Here is a 17,048-nt window from a genome sequence, read left to right on the forward strand (position 1 = left end):
GAAATGCTTCGCGTCAGCATCTTTGTTTTGAATTGTTTTTTATTTCCATTTTGGAACTTCATTTTATTGGACACGAAATGTACCTATAATTGCTTTCTTTTTCATGTTATTGTTACGTTATTGTCGGTGTAATTTCACTTTTTGTCGCTTTTCTCTATCTATGGAACCAATTGCTTTGAATTTTGCAGTGGTTAAAGATCGTTGTACTCTAATTAATTTAAAAAACTTTTGTGGGCTCTATGGATTGTATTTTTTTCATTCCAAAATTAAAAAAAATGCGTCAGTCTGCTGATACTGTACGATTATGATGCTATTTCATTTTGGCTTTCGTGTCCATATATTGGAGCATTGATCTTTTGTTTTTATAAGAGCAAGCAAGGCCATGCGCACTGACTCAGGAGTAAAGGAGACTGACCTCGATACATTGTACGAGTTAAAAATAAAATCTCCGGCAAATGTTGTTCATATGTCAAAAAAAAAACTTGAGCACATTGATTATTCTACAAAATCGAATTTAATGAACAACCCCAGCAAAATCAGAACCAATATATCCTAGAAAATTTTCTGTCAGGGTTTTTTGACGTTGGCAAGATATAGAGATTTGAATTATACGTTTTTTTTTACTAAAATCGCGGCATTGGGCCTTTCAGCAAATCTTACGATGGAAATTTTGGACTTGCAGAATATTACGGAATCTGCAACGTAGAGTGTTCTATCCACTGTAAACATCACAAAGATAGAAACTATATTCATCAAATAAACTGTCGCAGGTTCAATTATTATTCGTTTTCATACGTTTTCAGTGTACGTAACTAATCAGTAGAGTAAATCCACATCTTGCAATCAAACTTGATTCTAAAAATATAAAAAATATGATTTGTCTCAATATTATTCCGCATGATGCAAATGTATTTGGTGTACTTGCTTCTGAATCTACTTATTTTGGGGATTGCACTCAATACAGCATTCCACTTTTTAGATGTATATATTCGCTTTTAACAAACTTTGAAGTTAAAGAGATTACAAAAAATTAGTCTTAAGTGACCACTAACTGTATGCAAATAAAAATTATTTTTTAAAGGCACAAGTTGATATGGTATCACAAGAAGAATATTTTTTCGTCTGGAACAATTATGAAAAACGCAAAATGATAAATCGCTGATAAGAACACACTTCGGATTGAGAGTGCGCTACCGGTAAAGTTTTCTCGGATAGGATACGGTCGAACGAAAACTTTAACTTACCCTTGCCGGTATTTTTACGCAGGAACGTAGCAAAGTTGAAAATGTGTAATATTAGGCTGTGATTAAAGAGCATTGTTTTTGCACATATACTAAATCAAAAACACTCACTTGATCCTGTTGATTGCACCTCGGACGTAATTTTGGTAATGCGTACTCAATTCTGTACTTGAATGCACTGGAAAATGGAACCGTTCCAGACCAATGTAGTTGTACTTCGCTGATTGAAATTATTGAGAAGATTTTAATAATATATCTGTCCTAAGGCTACCATAATAACAGAAACAAGAGAGCAATTTTCAAATATATGTACACGTTAACCAGAGCGAAGCAATGCTTATCTTTGACGCTACCGGTACCCTCCAAAAATTTCCGAGTTACTCGTAGCTAGAATTTACAGTATCTAACTGGACAGCCAGAGTTCCCATGGATAAAATAATACAGCGAAATTTTGGACGAAATATCAGATTTCATACGAAATTTAGACAATAGGAAAGTAATAGCCTTCTGGCAAAAAATCAATCTTTAACCACTGAAAATTTTAAAGCCATTGTCCAAGTATTCGAAGAGAGAAGCTATTTTTAATGATAATGATGACGAATAACAAGAACAACAACAACATAATATCGAAACAATCGCTCTGTCCATGAGCGTGTCCAAAAACAAAGACATTGGAAGAAAGGTAAGGTTTGTTTTTTCGTCCGGGTGTCAACGGATCGTGGAAGTACTACATCGAGTTACTCGTGGCGTCAAATTTAATACCCATTCGAAAACCGATGCTCTTTTCTTTAGCTACTGGACTAAACGCTTTCGAAATATAAGATGTTGAATATAGTGTCATCCTCTAAAAAAATTTACTTTCCTTTTTACATGAATCATCAGGACTTCCTGTGCTCATTGTAACACCACATATTGTTTTAAGTTGAACTACGGCGTGGTTTTTCCGATGAGCCAATTTTCCGAGCAAGTATTAAAAATAGTGAGACAAAAATAGAACAATATAACAGAGTTGAACGATGATTTAGCAAAACTTTCCACAGGTTTATTCATGTTCAATAGGCTACTGAGATGATAACTTTCATTTAGTTACAATAGCTTACTTTCATTGCATATTGCATTAAATGTTTCGTTTTATCATATGAAAGAGAGACCGCTTTCTTTACACCAGGCATCGTTATAAATATCAACTTTTTTGCGGTATTCAAAACTTCGCGAAGATCCTGAGGACCAAAAATAAAATGGAAAGTTGTTATCAAAATTACCTTGACAGCGAACGTTCATTATGATTATTATAATATAAAATTAATGATATCGTGGTAAGGACATTCTCTAAAGTCTAAACTATACATTGTCAGTAATCATAATTACATACCAATCAGTTCTTATTGGTGACAGCACATTTGAACCCACGTACATTTGCACCCGCAAACTGCACCCAAGACATTTGAACCTCTATACTATTGCATGTCTTTGTCTAATCCTGGCCACCAGAAATAACTTCGAGCCAAAGATTTCATTTTCACAATTCCAACATGACCATCATGCAATTCTTTTAACAAACGTGATCTCAGAGAATTTGGTATGATTACTCTTGAACCCCACATCAAACAACCCTCATGTGCCGTTATTTCCCGTTTATGAAAATAGTAGGGCTTGATACTGGGTTTTTGTGACTGGAACAACGACCACCCTTTCATTACAGAGTCATATACTTCCATTAAATCAGCGTCACAACAAGTTTGATTTCTAACTTGTTTGCACGTTATCGGCAGAGAGTCACAAATGGCAAAGCTGTTTACTGTAGCATCGGTAATATCGTCTTCAGTTTCGTTCTCTTGTGCTTCAAGCGGCATTCCAGATAACCCATCTGCGTTACAGTGTTTTGCCGTTGGTTTGAATTCAATTTCATAGTCCAAACCTGCTAGAAACAAAGCATATCTTTGTAACCTTGCAGCTGTTGTAACAGGGATACCTTTGTTTGGATGGAAAATAGACGTTAGAGGACGGTGATCGGTAACTAGAGTAAATTTCCTTCCACATACGTAACAATAGAACTTTTTGACTCCCCAAATAATTGCAAGGGCCTCTTTCTCTATTTGTGAATATTTCCTTTGTGTCTCGGTAAGCGATTTTGAAGCAAAAGCTATGGGACGTTTGGAACCATCTTTCATTACATGAGACATTACCGCCCCGAGACCATACTGTGAAGCATCACATGCCAGTTTTAAAGTTAATGAAGGATCATAATGAGTTAATACAGTGCTCGAGGTCATAAGCTTTTTGGCTTCGAGAAACGCTTTTTCGCAGTATTTAGTCCACTTCCATCTGCAATTAGCCCTGACCCTGAGCAGACAATTTAAAGGATACAGTACAGATGACAAATTCGCAATAAATCTTTGATAGTAATTAACCATGCCAATAAATGATCTCACTTGACTGACATTTTCCGGCCTCGGTGCGTCACGAATCGCTTTAATTTTAGCAGTGGCGGCGCGTCAATAGGGCCAACCGGGGCAATGCCCCGGTTGTTTTTTCGGTATAATAAAAAATATTCGAAAAATACCTCAATATCGGTTGCACAGACTGTCTACACTAGCCATATTCTCCCGACATGGTTCATTTTTCGCTCGCAAAGCCTTCGCCGAACGTCGACGGGGCGACGCCGATTTTGCCCCGGTTGCTCATTGTATATCGTATTCTCTCTTTTATCTTCCACTCGCCGCGTTTGTCTCGTTTGTTTTCTGTTTCTTTTACTAAATCATCGGGGCCGATCGGGGCTAGCCCCGAAATTATGACGACATAATGCCGACGTTTCTTACAACAACGTGTTGACGTATTCACGCATTCCTTCTCGTCCGTTGGTTGCTTGAAGAGTTGATAGTTCCCTCGCCTTCTGTAAATGATGGCTCAGCCGTCATTTTATTTATTGCCCTTTGTCGCTTCATTGTGGTACTTAGATTGTTGCGCAAGTTTGTCTCGTGGTTGCGCCATTTTTCAGGATTTTGTTGAACAGGCTGACAGGGTTTGTGCTTCTCTGATTTGGTCTAATATATTATTCTTTTTCCATACAGTTAAGATTGTTTAAATGTTAAATATTGAAGTACCTGCTTGTTTGTGATATTATTAGCCGAAAAAATCGGTAAGTCATATTTTATGTGAAGATATTTCTGTATTTAGGAATTCATTTGCTGAGTGTTCCTACTTGCTTAATATATGATTTTCATTCCAAATTCATATTAGTATAAAATAAGTAAAACACTGTGTGGACAAGTTATTGTCTGCTCTTTATTCATAAGTTATTCATGCCTTCTTTATCGTGTGATCAAGTACCGGTAGCCTATACTGTATTTTGCCAATGTCTCTGGTATTTTTAGATCATCACTGTTGTGTTTTGCTTATAAGTTTTACTCTTATTTTAATTGCAGTTTACACACTTCTTCAATTCATTGAGACTTTATATTGGAACATTTCATCAGTCCACTGAGACACTATTTTGGAACGCTTCATAACATCTAAGTTATTTCATTTGGTCATTTTTGAACACGATTTGGAAGTAACATCAAAACATTGTGTTGGACAGTTTCTTGGGGTTTCCAGGTTTCAGTGAGTGCAGCAGTGAGTTAAACGACGGTTATACCTACACGGCGGAACATACGACTGCGAGTCTGCGACAAAAGGGTTAAATAGACTGTTAGATTCGTAGCATCGTGAACAGCGGCCGTAATAGTAAACGATTTTGTCGATTGCTAACCAAGTTAGTAAACGATTTGGCTTTACTAACCAAGTTAGTAAACAATTTTACACTATTGCAAACAAGTTGGTAAAAGATTTCAAGATCTACTAAGCAAGTCAGTAGAACAATATCAGAATATTGATGATCAATAAACATGTTATTGTAATTTTGCGAAACTTCACCCTATCAGTGAATACAAGATATTTATACCAAGAAAAGGGAATATACATTATTAATCATGGCTACAGCAAGATCTACAAATGCAAGTGATGACGTGGACTCTAATTCTGGTAATGATATGAGAGAAAATCCCAGAAGGTCTGAACGTAGCAGAACACTTACAGAAAAAGGACAAGAATATCAAGTTAAAATGCTTCTGGAAAGGTGTAAGTCGAAATTTGAATTGTTTTCAAAAATAAGAATGAAGCTCCTGAAAAGTATTGATGATGGTGTCTCATTGCGTACTATAAAAGACGATTTGAAAACCTTCGAATTATGTTTTCATGGCTATCGTACAGCACATAAGGAGTATGTAGCATTGTTAGTTGATGCCAATGCTATTAATGAAGAAAATGATATTTTCATAAATGCTCAACATTTGTTTGAAGAATTTCGTGCTAAAGCGATTGAAGAAATTAGAAGCATCGAGACTGATAAAGATGTCAGTTCTGTACATACCAGTCTTTCAAGATATTCTCATAGATCTTATTCTTCATCATCGAGTTCATCTGTGGCGTTTAGGCTGGCTGAAATAGCTGCCAAGAAAGCCTCATTACAAGCAAAAGCTAGTTTTGCTGAAACTGAAGTAAAAATTGCACAAGAGGAGGCAAAATTGAAATCAGAATTAGCACAAGCAGATGCAAAATTGAAGTCAGAACTAGCACAAACAGAAGCAAAACTCAAAGCTGAAGCTGTAAGGCTTCAAGCAAACGTACAACAAGCTGAAATACAATTACAAGCTGACAAGAGAAGAATGAATCTGCAAAAGGAAATTGCTAAAGCAGAAGCAGAAGAGAATATTTTTGCTCAAATTGATTGTGAAAATGATAGCTTTAGTAGACGTGATGTAACACATTTTGCACCGAACGAACCTTTTGTAGTAAGTCCGCATCAATTCCATACTGCTGAACAAACTGCTTTAACGAATGAAAATTTGGTACCGGCACCTGAAAATACAGCTGTACCATTTGTTACAAATCATATGAATGCAAATCCTGCTTATTCGAACACTGCTGAAAACGAAGTTTCAAATCCATTGAATTTGTCTACTGCACCACAAAACCCATCGGCAGATGGCGCTAGTAGTTCAGAAATTAAAAGATTAGTTGAAACAGTTGTTGATATTCAACAAAGGGCTTCATTGCCAAATGAAGAACCAGAAGTTTTTGATGGTAATTTATTGAAATTCCCTATATGGCTTGGAGATTTTGAAGATCTTATTGAAAGAAATGTTCGAAACCCTAACAGGCGTCTTCGTTATCTTTTGAAGTATACGACTGGAGATGCAAGAAAGGCTATTGAAGGTTTCATGGGCATAGATGATGAAAATTCATATAATGAAGCAAAAGCGACACTAATGGAGTGGTATGGCGACTCAGCTACAATATCCAGAGCTTACAAGCAAAGACTGAAGCAATGGCCTATCATACCTATGGATGATGGCGGAAAAGGAATGCGTGAGTTTTGTCATTTTCTTACTAGTTGTAAGCTATTGGTAAAAAATTCTACGTTACTGAAGAAATTGGATGATGAAGACTTAATCCAAGTTCTTGTTTTGAAATTGCCAAAGTCGGCAAGAGATAGATGGTCGTCAAATGCATGTGAATATCATAGAAAACATGGAAGCTTTCCACCATTTTCTGAATTCCGTGATCATGTCAAGAAAATATCGAAAGTAACTACACTTCCTCTGTATGGAACTGGAGTACTTGATGAACTTGTGGCTAACAATAAGAAAGCTGCAAATGTACCCGTTAGAAGAAGGACTTATAATAGAGGTTCTCACTCGTACTCTATTGATGCAAGCGAAGAAGTTCACAGTTCTCGACAAACAGCTAAGTCGAAAACTACCCATTTCTCAGATTCGTGTGTGTGTTGTAAAGGATCACATGATCTGAATGATTGTACAGCTTTTCTCAAGAAATCTTACAATGACCGAATCGAATTTATCAAGTCAAATGGCATATGTTTTGCATGTCTAAGAAAAGGTCATAGTTCGAAAGGATGCACCAAAAGAAAGACTTGCAAAACTTGTGGTAAAGGTCACCCTACTGCCATACATTCAGAAGAATTCGTTCGCAAGGTCAAGACGAAGATAGATTCAAATGAAGAAAATAGTTTAACGAATGCTGATTGTAAGAAAAGTATAATCTGTCATGCATCAGAAGCTCGAGAAGTTATTCGAACTACAAGGATTGTACCAATACAAATACTTTGTGCTGATCGACCAAGCAAGAAATTAAAAGTTTATGCAATTTTAGATGAACAATCTGATACCACATTCATTTCGGATGATGTCAGACGAAGCTTGGAATTAAATGGATTTAAGGTGAGATTGAACCTTTCTACTATGACCAGTTCGACTGTGGTGGATTCATACAAGATTATGGGCTTGCAAATTTTAGGTTGTAATGGCCACAAGATAGATTTGCCTCCATGTTACACAAGAGATTCCATCCCAGTAAATCGTAATCAAATTATAGACAAGAGGGTTCTGAACAAGTATACAAAGTTCCAAGATATTCTAGATGAAATCCCGGACTGCGATCCTAATATTGATATTGGTATACTCATTGGCACTGATTGTATGCAAGCATTGCGTCCGTTGCAAATTATATCAGATGCCGTCACAGAAAGTTATGCTATCAAAACAGCATTAGGATGGGGAGTTGTTGGAATGATTGATGCAGTATGTGTTGGTGGATATGCTACCAAAACTTGTAACAAAGTGATATCACATGACCTGTATGCACCTGACATCATTTCTCCTCAATTTGTACCTATAAATCAAGTTAAAGAAGTCATTAACCCTTGCATGATTTTGAGAAGTTTCGAACAAGATTTCATTGAATGCATGCACAAGAATAATATCAAAAAGCAAGAAATTGATGGTACATCGAACAAACCTATTTCTATCGAAGATCGTAGATTTTTGCAGAAGTGTCAATCAAGTATTCACAGGACACAGGATGGTCATTATGAGATGTCTCTCCCTTTTCGAAACAAAGAAGTGAAGCTTTCAAACAACAAGCAATTAGCTCTCAGATGCTTACAAGGAATTAAGAAGCGTTTTGAGAAAGATGAAAGGTTTAAAGAGCTTTACTGTGCATTCATGAAAGATGCAATTGAAAAGGGATATGCTGAGAGATTGTCCGATGGTGACAATGGTAATCATGGATATGTATGGTATATTCCACATCATGGAGTGTTTCATCCTTGTAAGCCAAACAAGATCAGAGTTGTATTTAATTGCAGTTCTGAATTTGAAGGTCAAAGTTTAAATGGGCATTTGCTACAAGGACCAGATCTTACCAACTCACTGATATCAGTACTTGCTCGATTTCGTGAAAAGGAAATTGCGTTTATGGCAGACATCGAATCAATGTTTTATCAAGTTCGAATTAACGAAGAAGACAGAGATTTTGTCAGATTTCTGTGGTGGGACAATGGAGATTGCACGAAAAAACCTAGTTGTTACAGGATGCGAGTCATGGTGTTTGGTTCTACGTCGAGTCCATCGTGCTGTAATTTTGTCCTCAAGAAGACTGCAGATGACTATGAAAAGGAATTTGGTGAAGAAGCAGCTCAATTCTTGAGAAAGAATTTCTACGTTGATGATGGTTTAAAGTCAGTTGATAGTGTTGAAGAAGCAACATCGTTGATCAAAGCAAGTAAGAAAATGTGTGCCAAAGGTGGTTTCAATTTGACAAAATTTGTGTCTAATAATAATGAAGTTTTACAAGCTGTTGATGAGAATGATCGCTCGACAAAGTTCAAGAATTTAGATCTTGGAAGTAACCCAATACCAGTTGAAAAAGCACTGGGTGTTCAATGGTGTATTGTGGATGACAGTTTCACTTTTCGTATTACTTTGAAAGATCGTCCTTTCACAAGGCGTGGAATTCTGTCAACAGTATGTTCAATCTATGATCCGTTCGGATTTATCGCTCCTGTTGTCTTAGAAGGAAAACGCATTCTTCAGGAGTTGTGTCGTGATAAGTGCAAATGGGATGAACCCGTTCCAGATAATTTGAAACCAAGATGGGAGCGATGGAGAAATGATCTTCATCATCTTGCCGAATTAAAAATTCGACGATGTTTCAAGCCAAGTAATTTTGGTGAAATCAAGGAAACTGAATTACATCACTTTAGTGATGCCTCGACTCGTGGATATGGCCAGTGCACCTATTTAAGACTGACCAATCAGAAAAATCAAATTCATTGTTCATTCGTGATGGGAAAGTCTAGAGTAGCACCATTGAAACCTATCACGATACCTCGATTGGAATTGACTGCGGCACTTGTATCTGTTCGGGTTGGAGTCATGTTGAGACAAGAATTGAATTTTGTCAACATCAAGGAAACATATTGGACAGACAGTAAAGTTGTTCTTGGTTATGTTTCAAATGATTCTCGTCGATTTCACATATATGTGGCAAACCGTGTTCAAGAGATTCGTGATCATAGTGAGCCAAATCAATGGTTTTATGTGGATACAAAGAACAACCCAGCTGATGATGCCTCAAGAGGTTTGTGTCCAAAAGATCTACTGACCAAACATGATCGATATCTAAAGGGACCTGATTTTCTGTGGAAACCACTTAAAGTGGAAAAAGAGTTTTCACATGAATTCGAAGAGCTTGATGCTTCGGATCCAGAAATACGTAATTCTGTGACATTTTTGACTGAAGTAAAAGAGCAATTTTTCCCAAGTCTTTTGGAGAGATTGTCAATGTTTTCAAGTTTATACAAAGCTCAGAGATTTGTTGTCATTTTATGCCGATGGCTGAAAATTCTTCAAAATCGTAGAAACAAGAATTTGACTTCATCTTTTGATTTAATAACTGTACAAGAGATGGAAGATGCTAAGAAGATAATTTTAAAACTTATGCAGTGTCAAGTGTATCCAGATGAAATCGAAATATTGAACAAACCTAAGAAATTCGATACTGTAAAGAAATCTTCATCATTATTCAAGCTTGATCCATGTATAAGATCTGATGGATTGTTGAGAATTGGGGGAAGATTGAAAGATTCAAGTTTGCCTGAAGAATTGAAGCATCCTGTCATATTGCCCAAGTCTCATCATATTACAACTCTGATAATCAAGCATTATCATGAAGTCGTGAAACATCAAGGACGTGGAATTACACTCAATGAAATAAGATCTGCTGGATTTTGGATAGTTTCTGGCATTGCTGCTGTCTCAAGTTTCATACATCACTGCACAAAATGTAGGAGACTTAGAGGAACATTTCAAGAACAGAAAATGGCTGATTTACCAAAAGACAGAATGGATGATAGTCCATGTTTTTCATTTTGTGCTACAGATTTATTTGGCCCCTTCATTATCAAAGAAAGGAGAAAAGAACTCAAGAGATATGGAGTTTTATTTACATGTATGGCATCGCGGGCTGTTCGTGTTGAAATCGCCCCAAGTTTAGAAACCGACAGCTTTATAAATGCTCTAAGAAGATTTATTTGCAGAAATGGGCCAATCAGACAACTGAGATGTGACCGTGGAACCAACATGGTTGGAGCATCAAGAGAATTAAAAGAGGGTCTACAGGCAATGAATCATTCAAAAATTCAAGAAGTTTTACTTAGAGAAAATTGTGATTATTTCCCATTCAAGTTCAATGTCAGCGCTGCAAGTTATCAGGGAGGTGTTTGGGAACGTCAAATTCGTAGTATTAGAGCAGTTCTTTCATCCATCCTGGAAAAGAATGGAAGGCAACTAGATGAGGATTCTCCTCGCACTCTGATGGCAGAGGCTGAAGCAGTTGTCAATGGACGTCCTCTAGTTGTGGATAATTTGTCATGTCCTGATTCACCACTGCCTCTGACGCCTAATCATTTGTTGACTGCGAAGACAAGACTTGTATTACCACCACCAGGTGTATTTGGAAGGGAAGATTTGTACTCGCGTAAAAGATGGAGGAGAGTACAGCATTTAGCCAATGAATTTTGGATTCGATTTCGTAAAGAATATTTACAATCACTCCAAGTTCGTCAAAAGTGGAACAAAGTTCAACGTGACCTCAAAATTGGTGATATTGTCATAGTCGTTGACGAAAATACACCAAGAAATCAGTGGAAGATGGCAAGAATTGTTGATGTCTATCCCGATGCAGATGGTCATGTTCGAAGAGTTCGAGTTCACATAGGAGATTCAACACTCGATGAGAGAGGAAAGCGTATAAAGGATGTTCTCTTTCTTGATCGTCCAATCCAAAAGTTGATTCTTTTCTTGGAGAGTGGAGATACGGGAAAAGATTCCCGACGAGGGAGCCAGAAATAGACATTGTGAAATTGTAATTTTATTTTAGTATAGAAATAGCATTTCTAGGGGAGCCACGTAAATGATGGCTCAGCCGTCATTTTATTTATTGCCCTTTGTTGCTTCATTGTGGTACTTAGATTGTTGCGCAAGTTTGTCTCGTGGTGCGCCATTTTTCAGGATTTTGTTGAACAGGCTGACAGGGTTTGTGCTTCTCTGATTTGGTCTAATATATTAATCTTTTTCCATACAGTTAAGATTGTTTAAATGTTAAATATTGAAGTACCTGCTTGGTTGTGATATTATTAGCCGAAAAAATCGGTAAGTCATATTTTATGTGAAGATATTTCTGTATTTAGGAATTCATTTGCTGAGTGTTCCTACTTGCTTAATATATGATTTTCATTCCAAATTCATATTAGTATAGAATAAGTAAAACACTGTGTGGACAAGTTATTGTCTGCTCTTTATTCATAAGTTATTCATGCCTTCTTTATCGTGTGATCAAGTACCGGTAGCCTATACTGTATTTTGCCAATGTCTCTGGTATTTTTAGATCATCACTGTTGTGTTTTGCTTATAAGTTTTACTCTTATTTTAATTGCAGTTTACACACTTCTTCAATTCATTGAGACTTTATATTGGAACATTTCATCAGTCCACTGAGACACTATTTTGGAACGCTTCATAACATCTAAGTTATTTCATTTGGTCATTTTTGAACACGATTTGGAAGTAACATCAAAACATTGTGTTGGACAGTTTCTTGGGGTTTCCAGGTTTCAGTGAGTGCAGCAGTGAGTTAAACGACGGTTATACCTACACGGCGGAACATACGACTGCGAGTCTGCGACAAAAGGGTTAAATAGACTGTTAGATTCGTAGCATCGTGAACAGCGGCCGTAATACCTTCGTTTTTGTCGCTTGTTTCGCTATTTGAATCAGTTAGAGACCTTTAGTCCATTTGCTTTCGATTTTCCACATTCCTTTTGAGCTCCTCACTTCTTTCCGGCTTCGCATTTCTTAGCCTTAGACCTCATAATGAATAAGGTTGATGCACTACTTCGCACTCCGTTTTCGCAGCTGCCGCTGGAACAAAAATTAGAGGTACAACGTCTTGGGCCTTATCAACCAAAAAATTGTTCACTGGAACAATCCCATGACGGAGGAAAGCGTCGGCGTACATTCTGCGCAGAAACTTGGTATAAAAAACACGAATGGTTGTGTTACAGCGAGGACAAAAATGCACTTTTTTGGTTTTTATTGCCTACTTTTTGCTACCGCCCGTGACTCACGTTGATGTAAATTTGGTTTTAGAGATCTTAAACATCTTTCCGAGCGTGCCAGGGATCATCAATCTTCTATGGAGCATCTGGACAATGCAGTAAAATACCGAACATTCGGAAATGTTAATATTGCAGCACAGTTGGATGAAGGACGCGCGGTTTCTATTCGTCGGCACAACCAAAACGTCGAGAAAAACCGCCATGTTCTCGGTCGATTGATAGATGTTTTGAAGTTCATTGGTTGTCACGAGCTGTCCCTCCGTGGGCACGATGAACGGGCTGGCGCTTCTAATAGAGGGGTATTTTTGGATATGGTGGAATACACCGCATCCCTAGATACAGTATTGAGAGATCATCTTGATGCCGCAACTGTTTCGAAAGGGACATCTAAGGATATCCAAAATGATTTGCTCGACTCAATGTATAAAATTTATTTACAACATTTGGCTCTGGAAATTGAGAATTGCCAGTTCCTTTCGATTCAGTCTGACGAGACAACTGACATCACGTGCGTTTCCCAACTGGCTGTGATTTTTCGGTTTGTGAAAGATGGTAATCCTACCGAGAGATTTCACAGCTTTGTACCAATCGTTGATCGCACGGCTTGCGGGATATCGGCTGTACTGAAAGAAGTGTTACAGCCTTACAACGCCAAGTCAAATTTGATAGCTCAAACTTATGACGGCGCGGCAGTCATGAGTGGGTCGATGTGGTGTATTTATTACGCCATAAATCGCATGACTGCTCATGCGATTTACTCAACACGTTATGTCCTTGGCCGGAGTTCCCGGCCAGTCGATGGTTTGAGTTGGTCAATAAAGGGTGTTGCTACAACGTCTATACTCGTGTATTTCTGACAAATAAAAGGGACTTAAGAACACAACAAACTGGCGACGAGGATGGGATACACACAGGTTGATGAATCGTAAATTTAGAGCGATTGCAAAGACTTTGGTGAGACACTATTATTGTTTATATGTGCAAAGACGTTGGTGAGACACTGTTATTGTTTATATGCGGGACCGCGCAACAAATTCCATGTAAATCAAAGAAATGGCTGAGAATATGATTCAATATGATGGGAGTGATTGGCCACTTTATTGTGAGCAATTAGAACAGTATTTTATTGCAAATGATATTGCCGATGAGAAAAAGGTACCAACGTTAATTGCAAACTTGCCTACTAAAACCTACCAAATACTACACAATCTTTTGGCACCCGACTTGCCTAGTTCCAAAACATATGATGTTATAAAGAAAACCTTGCAAGATCATTTAAAACCGAAACGTTCCGTTTTTGTGGAAAGGTTCGCATTTCACAGAAGAGATCAGAAGTTTTCTGAAGGGGTTCGTGAATATGCAGCAGAGCTAAGAAAATTGTCTGAGGCGTGTAAATTCGGTCCATTGAGGGATGATTTCATACGCGATCGATTAATCTTTGGTATACTCGATGAGGCTACTAGAAAAAGGTTAATGGCAAAAGATGGGGAAAAATTAGATCTTCAAAGGGCAATAGTTCCAGTTCTTAAAAAAGACCGTAAAATACGACTTTGCGCTGATTTTAAAGTGACTGTAAATCCTGTTCTTTGTGTAGCTCAATATCCATTACCAACAATAGATGACCTTTTTACATCTCTTGCAGGAGGACAAAAGTTTAGCAAAATATATTTGAAACAAGCATATTTACAAATGGAAGTTGAAGACGAGACGAAGGAATTGTTGACAATTAATACTCATAAGGGATTGTATAGGTTTAATAATAGGCTTCCATTTGGCATAGAATCCGCCCCGGCTATTTGGCAAAGAACAATTGAACAAATATTAAACGGGGTTCCAAGAAGCAAATGTATTCTTGAAGACATGTTAACAACATTGAACATTTGGACAATATTGAAAAAACTTCTTATGCGTTTGCAACAATATAATCTCAAAGTAAATAAAAGTAAAACTGAATTTTTTAAAAACAGCGTTGAATTCTGTGGATACAAAGTTGATTGTAACGGGCTTCACAAAACGGATGCTAAAATTAAAGCGATTGCGAGAAAACTTCTGATCTCTTCTGTAAAATGCGAACCTTTCCACAAAAACGGAACGTTTCGGTTTTAAATGATCTTGCAAGGTTTTCTTTATAACATCATATGTTTTGGAACTAGGCAAGTCGGGTGCCAAAAGATTGTGTAGTATTTGTTAGGGGTTAGTAGGCAAGTTTGCAATTAACGTTGGTACCTTTTTCTCATCGGCAATATCATTTGCAATAAAATACTGTTCTAATTGCTCACAATAAAGTGGCCAATCACTCCCATCATATTGAATCATATTCTTAGCCATTTCTTTGATTTAAAGGGAATTTGTTGCGCGGTCCCGCATATAAACAATAACAGTGTCTCACCAACGTCTTTGCACATATAAACAATAACATTGTCTCACCAACGTCTTTGCAATCGCTCTAAATTTACGATTCATCAACCTGTGTGTATCCCATCCTCGTCGCCAGTTTGTTGTGTCCTTAAGTCCCTTTTATTTGTCAGAAATACACGAGTATAGACGTTGTAGCAACACCCTTGACCAACTCAAACCATCGACTGGCCGGGAACTCCGGCCAAGGACATAACGTGTTAAGTAAATCGCATGAGCAGTTATGCGATTTATGACGTAATAAATACACCACAATTTTTTTAGAGGATGACACTATATTCAACATCTGATATTTCGAGAGCGTTTAGTCCAGTAGCTAAAGAAAAGAACATCGGTTTTCGAATGGGTATTAAATTTGACGCCACGAGTAACTCGATGTAGTACTTCCACGATCCGTTGACACCCGGACGAAAAAACAAACCTTCCCCTTCTTACAATGTCTTTGTTTTTGGACACGCTCATGGACATAGCGATTGTTTCGATATTATGTTGTTGTTGTTCTTGTTATTCGTCATCATTATCATTAAAAATAGCTTCTCTCTTCAAATACTTGGACAATGGCTTTAAAATTTTCAGTGGTTTCAGTGGTTTAAAATTTTCAGTAGATTTTTTGCCAGAAGGCTATTACTTTCCTATTCTCTAAATTTCGTATGAAATCTGATATTTCGTCCAAAATTTCGCTGTATTATTTTATCCATGGGAACTCTGGCTGTCCAGTTAGATACTGTAAATTCTTGCTACGAGTAACTCGAAATTTTTGGAGGGTACCGGTAGCGTCAAAGATAAGCATTGCTTCGCTCTGGTTAACGTGTACATATATTTGAAAATTGCTCTCTTGTTTCTGTTATTATGGTAGCCTTAGGACAGATATATTATTTAAATCTTCTCAATAATTTCAATCAGCGAAGTACAACTACATTGGTCTGGAACGGTTCCATTTTCCAGTGCATTCAAGTACAGAATTGAGTACGCATTACCAAAATTACGTCCGAGGTGCAATCAACAGGATCAAGTGAGTTTTTTTGTTTTAGTATATGTGCAAAAACAATGCTCTTTGATCACAGCCTAATATTACACATTTTCAACTTTGCTACGTTCCTGCGTAAAAATACCGGTAAGGGTAAGTTAAAGTTTTCGTTCGACCGTATCCTATCCGAGAAAACTTTACCGGTAGCGCACTCTCAATCTGAAGTGTGTTCTTATCAGCGATTTATCATTTTGCGTTTTTCATAATTGTTCCAGACGAAAAAATATTCTTCTTGTGATACCATATCAACTTGTGCCTTTAAAAAATAATTTTTATTTGCATACAGTTAGTGGTCACTTAAGACTAATTTTTTGTAATCTCTTTAACTTCAAAGTTTGTTAAAAGCGAATATATACATCTAAAAAGTGGAATGCTGTATTGAGTGCAATCCCCAAAATAAGTAGATTCAGAAGCAAGTACACCAAATACATTTGCATCATGCGGAATAATATTGAGACAAATCATATTTTTTATATTTTTAGAATCAAGTTTGATTGCAAGATGTGGATTTACTCTACTGATTAGTTACGTACACTGAAAACGTGTGGAAACGAATAATAATTGAACCTGCGACAGTTTATTTGATGAATATAGTTTCTATCTTTGTGATGTTTTCAGTGGATAGAACACTCTACGTTGCAGATTCCGTAATATTCTGCAAGTCCAAAATTTCCATCGTAAGATTTGCTGAAAGGCCCAATGCCGCGATTTTAGTAAAAAATCGTATAATTCAAATCTCTATATCTTGCCAACGTCAAAAAACCCTGACAGAAAATTTTCTAGGATATATTGGTTCAGATTTTGCTGGGGTTGTTCATTAAATTCGATTTTGTCGAATAATCAATGT

The 17,048-nt window shown here is 37.1% G+C and overlaps 1 protein-coding gene and 2 long non-coding RNA genes across 4 annotated transcripts; 2 read left to right on the forward strand and 1 right to left on the reverse strand.

The window, feature by feature from the left end:
- Positions 1 to 491: 491 nt before the first annotated feature.
- On the reverse strand, positions 492 to 2,706 carry LOC144422205 (uncharacterized). 2 transcript variants are annotated; one of them, XR_013475205.1, is made up of 3 exons: positions 2,614 to 2,706; positions 1,353 to 1,461; positions 492 to 855 (listed from the first exon to the last, which is right to left on the reverse strand). It is a non-coding gene; the product is annotated as an uncharacterized LOC144422205 (long non-coding RNA). The 2 variants fall into 2 exon arrangements; XR_013475206.1 differs by lacking the exon at positions 2,614 to 2,706 and adding an exon at positions 2,342 to 2,578.
- Positions 2,707 to 4,251: 1,545 nt separating this feature from the next.
- Positions 4,252 to 11,494, forward strand: LOC120330761 (uncharacterized). Its single transcript, XM_078111935.1, has 2 exons — positions 4,252 to 4,380; positions 4,667 to 11,494. Exon 2 carries the CDS (start codon positions 5,213 to 5,215, stop codon positions 11,492 to 11,494), a length of 6,282 nt encoding a protein of 2,093 aa, XP_077968061.1. The 5' UTR covers positions 4,252 to 4,380; positions 4,667 to 5,212.
- A 4,555-nt stretch (positions 11,495 to 16,049) lies between these two features.
- Positions 16,050 to 16,781, forward strand: LOC144421887 (uncharacterized). Its single transcript, XR_013475015.1, has 2 exons — positions 16,050 to 16,186; positions 16,684 to 16,781. It is a non-coding gene; the product is annotated as an uncharacterized LOC144421887 (long non-coding RNA).
- Positions 16,782 to 17,048: the final 267 nt, after the last annotated feature.

This window comes from Styela clava, chromosome 4 (genome assembly GCF_964204865.1).
Source record: "Styela clava chromosome 4, kaStyClav1.hap1.2, whole genome shotgun sequence".
In the NCBI taxonomy this organism is placed as follows: Eukaryota; Metazoa; Chordata; class Ascidiacea; order Stolidobranchia; family Styelidae; genus Styela; species Styela clava.